Raw genomic sequence first — 15,882 nt, forward strand, 5'->3', positions numbered from 1 at the left:
GGGGGCGTGGCACCCAGCGTGGGTGGGAGGCAGCCGCAATGGTACCCAACCGGGATCGCGCTGCTGGGGGCGGTATGCTCCCCCCGCACCCCTCTCCTCCGCCAGTGGGTGCAGCCCTAGCCAAGCAGAAGATGTAGAGAAATGGAAATGTGAGGAGGTAATGAAAAGTATACTCAGGAATAGAAAAGGACCTTAAAGCATAAATAAAGGACCTGTAGCTGATTGCAAGATATGGCCATGTATGAAGGTATTATTATTAACAACATTTCAAAAACACCTTTCACTGGAGGATCACAAGGTAGTTTATAATACAAAAACATGCATTTTTTTTCATTCCCTTGAGGTCTATCAATACAAACACAACAGGTAAGAACAATTGTGAGCATAAATTTCACAATGTATCTTATAACATTAAATCATTCTTCAATGGACATAAATTAAAAGGTAAAGGGACCCCTGACCATTAGGTCCAGTTGTGACCGACTCTGGGGTTGCGGCACTCATCGCACTTTATTGGCCGAAGGAGCCGGCGTACAGCTTCCGGGTCATGTGCCCAGCATGACTAAGCCGCTTCTGGCGAACCAGAGCAGTGCACGGAAACGCCGTTTACCTTCCCACCAGAGCAGTACCTGTTTATCTACTTGCACTTTGACGTGCTTTCGAACTGCTAGGTTGGCAGGAGCAGGGACCAAGCAACGGGAGCTCACCCCGTCCCGGGGATTCAAACCAGCAACCTTCTGATCAGCAAGTCCTAGGCTCTGTGGTTTAACCCACAGCGCCACCCACGTCTATCAACACAAACACAACAGGTAAGAACAAGTGTGAGCATAAATTTCACAATGTATCTTATAACATTAAATCATTCTTCAAGGGACATAAATTACTTGCACAAAAATTGCTGGTGTAAAGAGACACCATCTCCTACATGACCATGTTCAAAGGAAGAGGCAGTATAGATTGGGCAATTGCCTGAACTTAAAAACAAGGAAGATGACAGAGTCGGCAAGCAGTGGTACCAAGGGGAAAGGGAAGAAAGGGGGAAAGATTTTTTCTAGTACTATGACAGTAATGGTAGTCTAAAAGCTGCAAGTAATTTATAAAGAGATCATTAAAGTTAAATCTGTGCAATAGCATTTGTATTTTACCTTATTAAAGCCAACCCCTTATTAAGGCATTAAACACAAAATATACTTGTTTATTACACCATTTTAATGTGAATTAGCATATTTTGCTCAAATTCTATTTTTTATTGTTTTCCCTTCAGGTCTGTGGCTGGATATTATAATAAAAAGACAAGTAGTTCAACTTAATTGTAGTGAAGTGTCACAACATACATTTTAAAATACTTCTGTGTTTTAGTCTAGAAATATTGTACAGATAACCCTTAAAGACTAACAGGACCAGAAATACCTCCAGTTTCCTTCTCAATTGACAATTTGTTCAATATGTGAAACACACATATTTTGACAATATCTGAAGAACTACTTTGTGCATATCCAAGCACCTGGCATTCTTGGTGGTATTTTTACTTGTCTTTTTTTCAACCCCCACAATTTGCCTCTAAAGCAACTTGCTATATAGCATGAGAATATTGTCTGAGAAACACAAACATAGAAGTAGTTAGGCACACATAAGTTCTTGAAATCCCAGTCTTTATTTCTCTACTGTGCATTTAAGAACACTGAAAATCAGGTTTCTTATAGCAGGTTATTTAGCAAGTTGTACATGGTCTGTAATACTATAAACAAGACCACACACATTTTTTATGGCCAGAATGTACCAAAGCCAATAAGCTTAACATGTTCACTTTTAAAACAGAGGCAGAAAACTTCATGGTTACTCTGAGGAACTTTAAATAGATTTGGGAACCGATAAAGTTCAACTTAAATAACCAACTGAAAGAAAGGGACCTTTAAGCAATGTATCACAGCTTTTAAAATGTTGTTGTGTCATTTGTTAAGTACTTGTCAGCTTCATTCATGAAGATTTTAATAATATTTATACATTTTATAAGGCCTAATAATATTGTTCTAAAACAAGTGTTTATAAAATGCTATTTGTTATCTATAAACTGAAAGGATCAATTTCCAAGAGAACATAAAGCTATTATGACAAAATGGGTTACAATTGCTTTTACACAATATAATGTTGTACAAGCCATGGTTACATATGATGGGTCAATATTTGAAACACTTAGCATTCTTTGCTGCAGCTGTCTTCCTCTGTTCACCAATACAAGAACCTAGATATGGTATTATAATGAATGTTACTGTAAACTTTAGCTTGCCCACAGAATTTTAATTCTGAATAGAAAGGAGTGCATTGGTTCAATGATAATAGTCTAATGGCCAGCAATTTCTCAAAGTTTCCAAAAATCCTGTGCCACCATAACATAAACTGGCAAACATTTTAGTTTATAAGCTGTATTTTGATACAACATAAATATACCCCAGTGAATGTCAAGAAGGCATCTAGATACAATTAGAATGCAATAAATTCAGTCTAATACTTTAATCAAACAGACACATAGGCACACACAATTTACTTCTGTGCATAACAAACAGGAACATTATGCAGGCATTATCAAAATGTATTTCGAGTTCTCAGGTACTAATATCAATTATCCTCATATATAAATGCTTATTTAATGCAAATACCCCAGTATAAAAATAAGTACTGTATACAGGAAACCGTTCATGAAAATTCACACTTAATACATTGTTCTCCCTGAAAATAAACAGGGATACCAAGAGGTCTCAAAAATCAGAGAATGGCGCACAGACAGGCTTTATGCCTGATTTACCGCTACAGGATGACTACTTTAAGGGTCATCTGGCTTCTTACTCATTCTTGGAAAAACCAAGAAACTGTACATCTGAGCATAGAAGAAAAAAGATTAGGTATTTAATATAAAGGATATTCATCTTTATGTTCAATAAATTCATTATAAACATATAACAAAGTTAGCCATTCAAAAAAGTAATTCCATGAGAGCTGACAAATTTTGCAAAAGTGCATCATTATACACTTCAAAAACATACCATTTAAAAAAAATCAGTTATAAAATTATTACAATGGTAAGAAACATGCTGTGTTTCTAGGTAATATTGATCTGTTCAAACATATCCCACTTTAGCTTACACTTATCTTTTTTAAAACAAGCAAACAAACAAACAAACAAACAAATAACCCCAAAACTATTTAAGAATAGCCTATCAGACTTGTATCTAATTTAAAAAACCACCTAAAACATCTGCAAATGATAGATGGATATCCTTCAGTATTTTGCACACACAAGCTAGTTTTAATCCTTTCTTGCCTTTTACTAGGCTGTATTAAGTGTAAACTTTCAGAACGTTAGATAATGGTCAGGTTTTTAAAATGATATTTCATGTTGACATTAAGGAGGAACATGCTCACATTTTAAAAAGGTAAAATATTATTAAAGATGTGTTACTACATCATTGGCTTTTAAAAAAATAAAACCTGAATATTTCATCCATAGTGTAATCTAACTGCTTTGGTATTGGTCACTGCTAGCAATTCAGTCCACTGCAGTATAACATACACGCCTGTTATATTAAGAGAGATTCAGTGATGAAAAATATTAATTCCATTTCCATTGGTAGATTTGTAGCATTTGATGTCCCACCATGAATCACTGGGATCAAAGCACTATCCAGATCATTTAGGTAATGCTGGGGAAGAAGCTTGCCTCCAGATCCTGCCTGGTATTCCACCTAAAATAAAATAAAAACGTGTTTGATTTACCATAACAAACAATATAGACAGCAACACATTAATTAGATATATATCCTATTCAAAAATCTTCAGGCAGTTTACAATCATAATTTAATATTTAAAAAAGAAATAACAACAAAGGAATCAACCTTTCCAGAACCATTCCACCAAGTTCCGCAAGGTGTGTTCTGGTTTGCGAACTATTTTTGGAAGCCGAACGTCCGACGGGGCTTCCAGTTGGCTGCAGAGCTTCCTGCAGCCTATCAGAAGCCACACTTTGGTTTCTGAACGTTCTGGAAGTCGAGCAGCCTTCCGGAACGGATTTTGTTCGACTTCCAAGGTATGACTGTATCTGTAACAGTATTAGCTTTATTATCTACCAACGATCCCCTCAGACTCAAAGTTTGTCATACTTTGTAAAAATGAAGGTCAATTAGGGTTTCTGCTTTGGATCAATATTTTTATGGTGCTGATAAGCACCAGATCTGTTTCTTTTTCATTGTGCAGTCTAATTTTAATTTGATGGTGGTTTTTGGTGGGACTCTTATGTGAAATCATGGAAATTCAAGAGGATCTATTTTAATTCTATCTTATCTAACCTTTACTTCTGAAAGATCAAAAAGTGGGTGTGCTCTCTGTGCTTTTCTGTCTCTCTGGTGGAGGGAGTGGGAGGATAAGGACAGAAGGGATGGGGCAGTGCTTTTTTTCTAGAAAAATAGGTGCCAGTATTCACCATGAAGTTGTTACAGTAAGCGTCACACTTTTAATCAAGAGAGAAAGAGAGAGAGATGCCAGTGCTGCGTACCCTTGAGTACCTCCTGAAAAAAGCACTGGGTAGGGGGATATAAGCAAGCAGAAGGGGTGGTGCCCACAGCATACTATCAAATCCCAAATGTGTCCACAGATCCAAAGGGTCAGTGACACCTGCTGCAGCTATTTATGGAATCTGCCAAAGTGCTAGCTATAATTTATAATAATAATTTCTTATTTATACCCTGCCCATCTGGCTGGGAAGATGCAAGTTCCCGGTCATTAAAAATACTATGCATTTGGCCCATATCAGGCTGTCTTTTCACTCACTGATGCAAGTTCCTCATCTCTAAGATGAGGCAACAAGTGCTTTGGTACAGCAAGAACTTGACTCTTTTAAATCTCATCCAAAGGAATGCTGGTGAGTTATTTATATAAGAACTGATATTAATTGACATGAAGACATTTTTATACATTTGTTCCATTTTTCCCAAGTTCATATACGGCATATTCAATACAGAGTTCCCAAATGTCTATATGAGTATCACATATATGGATATATAGTTGCAGCTTTTAAAAGGTTACCCTATCGGTATCCATGGAGACTCTCAGGCCTATCTTGTTCATTCCATGACTTTTCAGGGTTTTGAGATGTTGGCGAAGGGCCATACAAGAAGCCAATGCAATTTCTTTAGCAAACTGATGAGCATGACTAAATACCTCAGTGGCCTTTAAGAGATAGAACACCTGAAATGTAATTAGAAAACAGTTAGCTATAGTGACTTCTTCCCTAAATAGACTTTTTCTCGCTAAAATTAAAATGACTACTGCAGCAGCAATAACATTCAATGATAGCTATGTTGGATCAATGGTGTTCACTAGAATTTGCAAAGGGACAAGATAGATGTAGGAATTTAAAAAACAAAATAAAACAAAATCATCCAACTATTGGAGAAGAAAAATGTATTCAAAATGCAGATTAACATTCTGAAATATGGAAGCAGAAACAAATGCCTTTCCCAAAAGGCCAATACCAACTGTTAGCTCTAAGTCGTACTTCCTCCCACCCCTAATTCCCAGACTATCTGTCCCATTCCCTAACTCAGACATTTATGCTGCTATTAGCAAGAGTTTGCCTAACAATGGCGTAGATGCAAAGCCAGTATAAACCAAAGTATTGGGCTGAAAGGGAATATAAGTCTAAAAGAATTCAATGTCTGAACCTAAATGATCCTTATCCTACAAAGATTCTAGAGTGGTGTTTTTTAAAAAATATCCCAGACCCAACATCTACTCACTTCTTAAGTACTCAAACCTGAAAACAGACAAGTAAAAATGTCTCTGAAAGAGTAAATGGATAAAATATCCTTCCAACAGCTTTTGTTTTATTATGGTAGAATCTTTTTTTCTTTTTTAAAATAAATTTTCTGATTTACAACCATAAAGAAGAGCAATACAAATAACAGCTGGTCTTTCTTTACATACACCACATACTCTATCATACTGAAGAACCTGCCTGGGTAGCCACTTCCATATGAGATAGAGATCACTACAAAATGATCTCTTCGTGCCTGGTGAGACAAGCCTGGGGGATCCCTTGCATATGTTCTTCCAGAATGTGAAAAGGCAGGTGTGCTGCCTTTCATCAGTCAAAATACTAGTGGCTGAAAAAAGTTTCCACTTCCATGTCTCATGGCCAAGTAATAATCTGGTGCTTTCCTGAGTAACTGCAAAAACATAACAAATCTCATGTATTAGTTAACTAATGGATTACTATTTTAATAAAGAATAATAAGGGTATTTTATACAGAAAATAAGCTAACTTAACTGGACTAAGTACATAAGAGACAGTGTTTCTTAAATATACTTACAGCCTTCGAAAGTAAAGAAATAATCAACATTTGAAACACTGGTGGGAATGGGGGTTAGGATATGTAGCGTGAAAAATTCAGCAATCTTGTATCTCTTTCATACACAGATACCTTTTCAATGTTTCAAAAGTTTCATTTAATATTGTAGGAAATATTTGTTAGTCTGAGAACAGCAACATTAACTTACTTCTGTACACTTTACAAGTTTATTGTCCATTTCAAAATATTCTTCTTGGACTATTTTTTCGCTTGGAACTCCTTCCATTGATTTCCCATCTATTGGGCTTGTAACTCTATGAAGCAAGTTTAATACTGCATTAATTGCATTAATTGCACTAATCAGACTCTTTCCCATATTATGTTACTGTAAGCCAGCCCAAATAGAAATTAATGTAGCATGTCACATTATATAGAATTGTATCTATTACTGTCAACCATCCTGAATTTGAGATTGGATGGACCAAAAATGTTAAGTCTGAAATGCAAGCAGCTGCTTAAGCTGAGTGGAATGTTGAATTCAGAAGAGGCTGCTGGTTCAGGCCAAAGGCCCATCTAGTCCAGCACCCTGTTCTCACAGTGGCCAACCAGATATCTATGGGAAACTTGCAAGTAGGAACCAAAAGACACAAGAGCAAAAGCAATTGCCTGAAATTTTTTTTACATAGGCTACCTAGAGAACTTCAGTTCTGCGGCAACATAGAAATGCATTTAATAATAAACTTAATTCAAGTCACTGTTTACCACCAATTCTGAATCCACAGAATGTTGCAAGTGAAAAACATCAAATACTGAATTCACCTTGTTCAAACTGGACTCCTGGACGGTTCCTCTGATCTGCAGCATGTGACCAGTTATGTGTGCATGTTCTAAGGCGGTTGCAATAGTACTGTGTCATCACCCAAATTTCCTACACAGCACTTTTGCTAAACATTCAGTCTCACTGTGCAGCTTAACATTTTCTATATTTCTCTTCCACCTCCTTATTCATGTTTGCTTCCACATAAAAGGATAAATGTCCATAATATCTAAATTCATAAAATATTTAAAATGTTCATAGGGCAGCTCTGAGAGGCTGACTAATCTACAGACCTTCAGATAAATAAAATTTTTAATAAAGCATGGCCAAAAGTTGTTAGAAAAAAATTCTGTATATAGGAGGATTATGCAAATAGTTGTCAATATCAGACCTTTTATTTTTTTTAAAACTGATGACATTTTGCAGAAAAATATTAACACACATTTTCACTTTTGTAAAAACATCATACCTCACATTTGTTTTTTCTTCATTTTCTACCCAACAAATTTCTACATATTCCCTCAGATCTCCAGAGTCGACTTTGCCACACGTAATTCTAAAGTCCTTTTTCCCCCTTAAAGCTTGACGCAAGCCATCCATAATCTCTGGAGTTATTTGAACCATTATTCCATCTATAACAAAAACAATTACTTTAATAAACACAAAGCCAAATTATTTTATTACAGCAATCGGCAAAATCTTGTGCCTGAGATCTATCAGGGTATAAGATACAGCTGAAGCCCAGTTTTGATGGTAGGACACCAAATACATATACAATAATGATAAACTTGCAGAACTTGTTTCAGCAGAGCCATTCTGCTGGCAAAGAAAGACCTGTGGAACAGCTGAAAAAGGAGCAGAGTTGTGAGTGGCACAGGGAAGGAGCACACTTCAGCTGTATCCTACACCAATTCAAGAAGGCTGGACTGCTATAGTAGTGGCTTTTCTGCCTCCAAAGGAGGCCTGGACTAAACCTTTGGGAGTACCTTTTAGGATTCTAATTCACTATCATGCCCTCACTGCATCTCTGCTCTAGCATGACACCTGGCATAAACAATTCCCCCACAACTTCAGCAGAAGAGGGGAATTTGGGGGGGGGGGAAGGTGCAGAGGACAGGATATGCAGCATTGGACTCTGTTGTTGGTTTTTTTTGTCATGCACACTAAACTCACAAGGACAACTTTACTGAGAAATACAATGGAGCTACAGAACTTTTGCAAAAAACAACTTAGCCATACAACACTCTTGGGAACATGAGTACAATGCTGGCACATCTCTGCCTCAGGGACTCCTCCTTCACCTCTGACATGACTGCAAAACACACACACCAAAAAACAAACAAACACCACATACCTTCAACAATACTAGATTTAGCAAGGAATCCAGAAGATGTTTTTAGGGCTCCATTGAACACAACAAAACTTGCACCTGTAACTAAACAAACATCATATACGTCAATTGCTCATAAGTATTTTAAATATAATTTGAGTAGGTATTTACATTCTGTGTTATACTAGAAAAACAGTGTCCAGCCAGCCCATGACACTCACATACCAGACTAAAAAACTGACCACATGCTCCAATGGACACAATACTGAGGAAGACACTTACTTTTCCTAGGCTGTCCAGTAGCACTGTTTGCTTGTGTCTGATAGGCTCCATCATCATTCTGTATACAGACTAAATGAGAATCTGCTTCAGGACTAAAACTGGCTCCAATGCTAATGACATGCTCATTAGAAGTATTTATGACTTTCATCACCTGTAATTACAGAAATGTCATTAAGTGTGTGTGTGTGTGTGTGTGTGTGTGAGAGAGAGAGAGAGAGAGAGAGAGAGAGAGAGAGAGAGAGAGAGAACATGAATCCTTGCTGCTTCTTTTAACTCCAAGGCTTAAGCTATGTCCCTAAGTATAGACACCTATCTAGAAATAAGTGCAGCCGAACACCATAGAACTTATTTATGAGTACACATGGATAGGATCAGGCTGGAAGTGAGATTCTGATAAAATGTTACTGACCTTCACATAACCCTGACCATTCTGCATCTTCTCAAATTCAGCACTTCCTCCTTAGCACAGCACAGTACAGGTGCTTCAGAAGGCCAAAGCAGCCACTTAAATACTTTGTATAATGTCCTACCCACGAGCCCCTTTTCCTACAATTGCTGTGAGTTTGGCTATAGAGCACATAAGTTTAGCCTCACAAAACCTGGGAAAATACTGCTTAGGACCCAGAGTACAACACATGTACAGTGGTACCTCGGGTTACATATGCTTCAGGTTACATACACTTCAGGTTACAGACTCCGCTAACCCAGAAATAGTGCTTCAGGTTAAGAAATTTGCTTCAGGATGAGAACAGAAATCGTGCTCCCGTGGCGCAGCAGCAGCTAAAGTGGTGCTTCAGGTTAAGAACAGTTTCAGGTTAAGAACGGACCTCCGGAACGAATTAAGTACTTAACCCGAGGTACCACTGTAAATGTAGAAAATCCTATTATAGGGCCTTCTTATTCAAACAACTAATTCTTACATATTAAGATGTTAATAACTTCGCAGGAATAAACATTTACATGCTTTACTCTATTTTATCCTGCCCTTTCCCTAAAGATAGCAATTCATGGTAGTAAGGATTTACCGTATTTTTCGTCCCATAGGACGCTCCGTCCCATAGGACGCACCTAGTTTTCTTGGGGGGAGATAAAGGGAAAAAATTTTTCCTTTATTTCCCCCCCCCCCAAAACCAGGTCGGGGAAACCGAACCAGGTCGAGGAACGGCGGGATGGCGGCGCTGCGCCTCCCTGCTGTCCCCTGAGCTTGTGGGGCTGGCCAATGTCTGCCTGGTGTGCCCTGCTGGGCGGCAGGCTACTATCCGCAGTGTGGGGAGCCCTGCGGGGAACTCCTGCAGGGCTCCCCACGCTGCAGATGTCTGCCCGGCGCGAGGGGCACTCTGCTTCAGGGCGTCTCTCGCGCCGGGCGGCAGGCTGCTATCCGCAGTGTGGGGAGCCCTGCGGGGAACTCCTGCAGGGCTCCCCTCGCTGCGGATGTCTGCCTGCGCGAGGGGCGCTCTGCTTCAGGGCGCTCCTCGCGCCGGGCGGCAGGCTGCTATCCGCAGCCTAGACAGCCCTGCAGGAACTCCCGCAGGGCTGCCTAGGCTGCGGATGTGTTCCCGAAGCGCCGGGCGCTCTGCTTTCAGCGCGCCTGGCGCTCCGGGAAGCAGGCTGCTATCCGCAGCCTAGACAGCCCTGCAGGGCTGCCTAGGCTGCGGATGTCTTCCTGAAGCCTGGGGAGCGAGAGGGGTCAGTGCGCACCGACCCCTCTCGCTCTCCAAGCTTCAGCAAAAGCCTGCATTCGCCCCATAGGACGCACCCAGATTTCCCCTTCATTTTTGGAGGCGAAAAAGTGCGTCCTATAGGGCGAAAAATACGGTAATTACTATCCCAAGATCACTCAGCAACCTTCATGGCTAAGTGGAGATATGAACCTGGGCCTCTGTAGTCTAAATCCAACATCTGTCATGATGCCACACTGGTACTATGTAGTCTGTATATAAATTTTTGCCAATTTTTTTATTACATCTGCACCAGCCCTTACGACAAATTGTTCTTACCTCATTATATCTCCTCAGAGGTATTTTAATGTAGCTTCTACCCATTTCCATATGAATAAATAAATTATCTATTGTATGCAATGTATATTGATAATTCCGAAGATCCTGCAATGCAATAGAAAGTTGATTAATTTATACATTTAATTTTCAATGGTATGCATGTCTCATGACTACCGACTGTTGAATATAAAGGAATTACCCAAAATCTAGTACCAAGCTATCGATAAAATATGTATACCAAAAATACCAAAAAATGTATTAAATGTGAACTATTATCTTCTTTGACTCACTTATTACAATAACCAGTCACCCACAAGGTAAACTGAACCAGTTTGAGAAAACAAAGTTAGAGAACATACTACCTGCTAATTATAGTCAGCTAACCCATTCTATTTTTGTATACAAGTTGTGCAGTGTAGAAATGATTAAATAATAAACATGAGAATTTAAAAAATAGCATAACTAGGCAGATGCATAAAATTACACTTTTTGTAAAGTTACAGAATAATACTCACATGCCCACCAAGTGTGAATAAAGCCCACCAGATACCTTTCTGTGTTATACTTCCAACATTTAATTAACATTTATGTAACTTTCATAAGGCAAAATGACACATTCTGTTTACAGCTCAAGCCAGTAGACCCCAGTTCCACTGAAAACAGTGACAGGAGGAACAAAACGCAAGGGGTAAGTGATGGACAGGAAATGTGCTTAACAATTGCCTCTGCAATAGTTCCTGATACACATTTGTCATGGGAACATGGACCCAGAACACATTTCCTCTGGCCACCAAATAAATCTATTCAATTAAACTCTGCAATGCTGTTGTTTGTTTACCTAGCAAACCGCCCAAAATGTGGTTAGCTAGTATACAAATGGTCCTTATTAACTTTTCTGCTGTTCACTACAACAAGGAACTTGATAGTTTTGCTTAAGGCTAATGACAGACCGAATTAACTGCTGGATTTTATTTTCAAAAATGAAAAATCTACCATTGTATGTTTCTTCATCCAAGCATTCCTAGGTGTAACCTGAAACCTGCAAAGCTTAGTAGCCTAGGAGAGCTTAATCTGTTAAAGGCCTGCTACCTCTTCCAATACTCCATCTTAAGCCAATGAAGACTTTATAGTTTTAATAACAATAGTTCTTCCACTCTTGCCCCACTGCTTCACTTAACATTTAGCCTGATGAACTTAGGGAGAATTTTAATTTTCTCATTATTTTGTGACATTTTGGTTGTTCTAAAGGTATCATCCAATTCTAGATTCTGAAATTTATCTTACTGATAGTTTCCTATAGTTACCGTAACTCTCAACAGATACTTAGGCAGCATTAAAGAATACAGAGATCTTGATTTCATTTCTGACGAAGCAATTTTAGTATCAGCAACAGGGCAAGAATTAAATACAAGCAAAAGCATATACTCACAACAAGTAAATTCATGACTGTGTGTCCTATTTCTCCAAACAATGACTTCCTATGTCTAATACTTGTCAAAGGAGTTGGGTACACTAGCAAGAGAAAAGGGAGAAAGTAAGAAACATGCATAACAGAATAATTTCTAAATAACCCAATCACTTTAGAAGTTGACACATTATGGTTATTGGAACCGGTTTATGAGCAGGGAAAGTATGCTATTTAAAAAATGAATGATTCATACATGATGTTTACAGCTATAACTGTCCCCAGCCATTCAAATGTACTTCCAAATGTAATTGAAGTGCAAAATGGTGAGGGGAGAGAATTGGTAAAAGAAATAATAAATAGGGGCATATAGATTTGCACTATAAGGCAATGTCTTGGCAATGAATTTCTTTAATTTCAGAAAGAGATTGCCTTCAATCTTTCTGGCATGTCTTTTTAAACTCAACCCATGGAAATTGACATCACATAAATCATTTATACTCTTCTCTTAGTGAACTGTACAGGAGGTCCAGAAGCCTCTAAATAAGATCCTGTACTGAATTAGCTGAAGAAATATCCAAAGAGAAAGCTGAGAACATAATAGAATGGCCAGGATAGCAGATGCAGGACATTTACATGTAATATCTCTGTACTAGATTCAATAGTCACTGGGAGGTAGCAAGCAGCACATTCTTGTTATGAAGATGGCAGCACATTCTAAGGGCAGAAATGTATTTTAGATTGTGTTGTATATGTCTGTAGTCTACACAGCAGTCATCGCTAACCAATGCTACAGATTTGTACTACACAGAAACTTTCATACCACACATTTTCAGTGAGTGGAAAACACTTCATTCATTCCAAAAGAGAAAATATTTCATATGTTTTCTTCAGTGGTTCCTCAAATTTCCAGTTTTTCCACTGGAAAATAGTCCTTGCATTTTCCTCTTAATCCCCACCCCCCAGATAGCCTTTACATCTTTACTCATACAATACTGAAATGTGCTACCAAAAAGACCCATAGGAAGATGAATAAATGAAACTGACATTCGCAACCACATTGAGGTCAAAGACTTGATGTCAATACACAATGGATCAGATTAAAGCACTGATCTAAGTATATGAAATAATATGTGAATGAAACTCACCTCCATATTCTGCTCCTAATCTCAACATTAAGCGAATTGGAAACACCTTTGCCCATGGCACCTCTTGCTTCTGAATAAGAATACCACATAAAAAAGGATTTTTGGGTAGTATGAGATCATCCAGTTTCTGAAAAGTTGGTGTAACAAATAGGAATCCACCATTCTCCTTGCTTCCAAGAAAGCCTTCAGTGAAAGTAATATTTTCCAAATTTCCTATGAATTTTCCTGGTTAAAAGAATACATATAGTCAAAATCATCATAAAAGGACACTCCTGATGCATACCGCCATGGACATAATCATAGCTTCTAGGGCAAAATAAGACAAATGACTCTGGCCCCAAATATCTGAAAGATCACCTCTTTCATACAGGTGTTAAAATCAGCAGAAGGGGCACTCTTTGTAGTTCCATCAGCCTCAGAAATCTGGGGTGGTGGCGGCCTGGGAGGGGGCACTCTCCATGGCTGTTCCTCAGTTGAGGAATTTCATATAGTTTCTGTCATGTGCTGGAGTCACATGTCTTTACTCTAGCCTCTGACACCCGGGATACATATTTTCAGGACTCATCCTGTATTATTTTGACTGTAATTTGTTTTAAACTGTTTTTAATATTGAATTAATATTATGGTGAAGGGTGGGTAATAATAATATCAATTTGTTATTATAAGGACCATATGCTGAATCCAGATAATAGGATTGTGCTTGGATTCCTGACACTACTGCCCCCACCACCTATAGCACCATGACATAACACATCCGAACAAGTCACTCATGAGAATTAGGGGACCATCCTGAACAGCTGGCAGGGGCTGCAACAGAATTGGATTATTAATGGAAATAGAGAGGGGGGAAAGAGACTCCCCAAAATGAGATCAGCAACTAAGGGTGGAAAATTTCCCTGAAATGCCTGTCATTTTTTGAGCAGCTCAGCAAAGAACATTGGGTCAGTTCTTATTATTTGAATAATATAACACCATTAAGATGAATACAGTGGTACCTTGGTAGTCAAACGCCTTAGTTGTCGAATGTTGCAACCCCGGAAGTGTTCTAGTTTGTGCATGTTTCTTTGGAAACCAAACGTCCGATGCAGCTTCTGATTGGCTGCAGGAAGCTCCTGCAGCCAATCAGAAGCCATGCCTTGGTTTTCGAACCTTTTCGGGAGTCGAAAGGACTCCTGAAATGGATTAAATCGAGAACCAAGGTATGACTGTACTGAAAAGGAAGTATTTCATGAAGTCTGATATGTACTGCTTTCAAATTATAGCAAAGTTTCATACCTTTCATGGCATCCTTATATATATTAATAAATAATTTGAATATTTCTTCAGGAACATCATCTTCATTTGGCAAACAAGGTAACAGTATAATAATTTCTGCCTGCCCCAAACCATGCAGTCCATTGGTTGAGAAGTACCAGCACCTTTCTGAAGAATCTTATTGAGAAAAATAAAATAAAATTAAGCAGTAGAATATTTTATTGTTAAATGCAGGATATTTTATATATATATATATATATATATATATGTTTTGGTGTCCTCGGGTGTCTTCCCGTGTAAAAGTTGGGGTGTCTAGGCGACGTTTCGACGAGGTCTCACTCGTCATCTTCAGGCTGGTGCTTTCGGCTTCTTGTTACTGGAACAGAGCAGGATCTCAGTGTTTGAGTTCCTATAAATACTGTAGAGGGGGTGTGGTGTATAGCCTCCAATGTTCTGGGCAGAGAGGAAGTTCCCAGGCTAGTGTGCCTTTTCTTCTTTTGTTCCTTAATTACTTGACACTAGCCTGGGAACTTCCTCTCTGCCCAGAACATTGGAGGCTATACACCACACCCCCTCTACAGTATTTATAGGAACTCAAACACTGAGATCCTGCTCTGTTCCAGTAACAAGAAGCCGAAAGCACCAGCCTGAAGATGACGAGTGAGACCTCGTCGAAACGTCGCCTAGACACCCCAACTTTTACACGGGAAGACACCCGAGGACACCAAAACCTGCATTCCTGTACCCGTGAAAATCTACGAAAGCAAATATATATATATATATATATATATATATATATATATATATATATATATTTCTGCATAGTAACTAAGACACTAACGTTAGGAAGTCTAGGCTATATTCAATGTTAGGGAAGTGTAAACTCACTGAAGTATTTCCATTTATTTCAATGGGTTTTTTCTGAATATGACAGTTGTATAGCACCATCTGTATTGAACTATTTACTTGACTTTTATAAGATTTTCTAAAATTTAAAAGCCCTAGTTTAGAGATGGCTGCTATATTAGCCACAAAGATTCAAAATAGAAAGGTGTTAACTTTTATTGATGTGATAATTACTTACTTCAGCCTAATGAAGAATTACTTACTTCAGCCTAATGAAGAATTTGAAAGGTAGTATAATCCAACTTCAACCAATAATTGTTTAATTCAATGTATCACTACCAATTCAATGTATTCCTACCAAAAATGCCTAGAACACTTCAAATTTATAAATGACATCCCCCCTGGGCAAGTGTTAAAATATGTCCGGGGTCATGCCCCAATAAAAAAAAAAGGGGGGGGGGA

The 15,882-nt window shown here is 38.5% G+C and overlaps 1 protein-coding gene and 1 long non-coding RNA gene across 7 annotated transcripts in view; one reads left to right on the plus strand and one right to left on the minus strand.

The window, feature by feature from the left end:
- Positions 1-1,635: 1,635 nt before the first annotated feature.
- Positions 1,636-15,882, minus strand: part of ZFYVE16 (zinc finger FYVE-type containing 16) — a 29,307-nt gene continuing 15,060 nt past the window's right edge. For all 6 annotated transcript variants that reach the window (XM_081881175.1, XM_081881172.1, XM_081881173.1 and 3 more), the window contains 10 exons: positions 14,596-14,751; positions 13,321-13,545; positions 12,197-12,279; positions 10,768-10,872; positions 8,771-8,921; positions 8,513-8,593; positions 7,628-7,790; positions 6,550-6,655; positions 5,077-5,238; positions 1,636-3,740 (listed from right to left, as the gene is read on the minus strand). In XM_081881175.1, the coding sequence (XP_081737301.1) occupies positions 3,576-3,740; positions 5,077-5,238; positions 6,550-6,655; positions 7,628-7,790; positions 8,513-8,593; positions 8,771-8,921; positions 10,768-10,872; positions 12,197-12,279; positions 13,321-13,545; positions 14,596-14,751 (1,397 nt within the window). In that variant the 3' untranslated portion in view covers positions 1,636-3,575. The remainder of the gene's footprint in view (positions 3,741-5,076; positions 5,239-6,549; positions 6,656-7,627; positions 7,791-8,512; positions 8,594-8,770; positions 8,922-10,767; positions 10,873-12,196; positions 12,280-13,320; positions 13,546-14,595; positions 14,752-15,882) is intronic.
- Positions 9,409-15,882, plus strand: part of LOC309352658 — a 70,157-nt gene continuing 63,683 nt past the window's right edge. The window contains exon 1 of the long non-coding RNA XR_014161399.1: positions 9,409-9,584. This is a non-coding gene — a long non-coding RNA (uncharacterized lncRNA). The remainder of the gene's footprint in view (positions 9,585-15,882) is intronic.

This window comes from Podarcis erhardii (assembly GCF_964252035.2).
Source record: "Podarcis erhardii genome assembly, chromosome: 11".
Classification (NCBI taxonomy): Eukaryota; Metazoa; Chordata; class Lepidosauria; order Squamata; family Lacertidae; genus Podarcis; species Podarcis erhardii.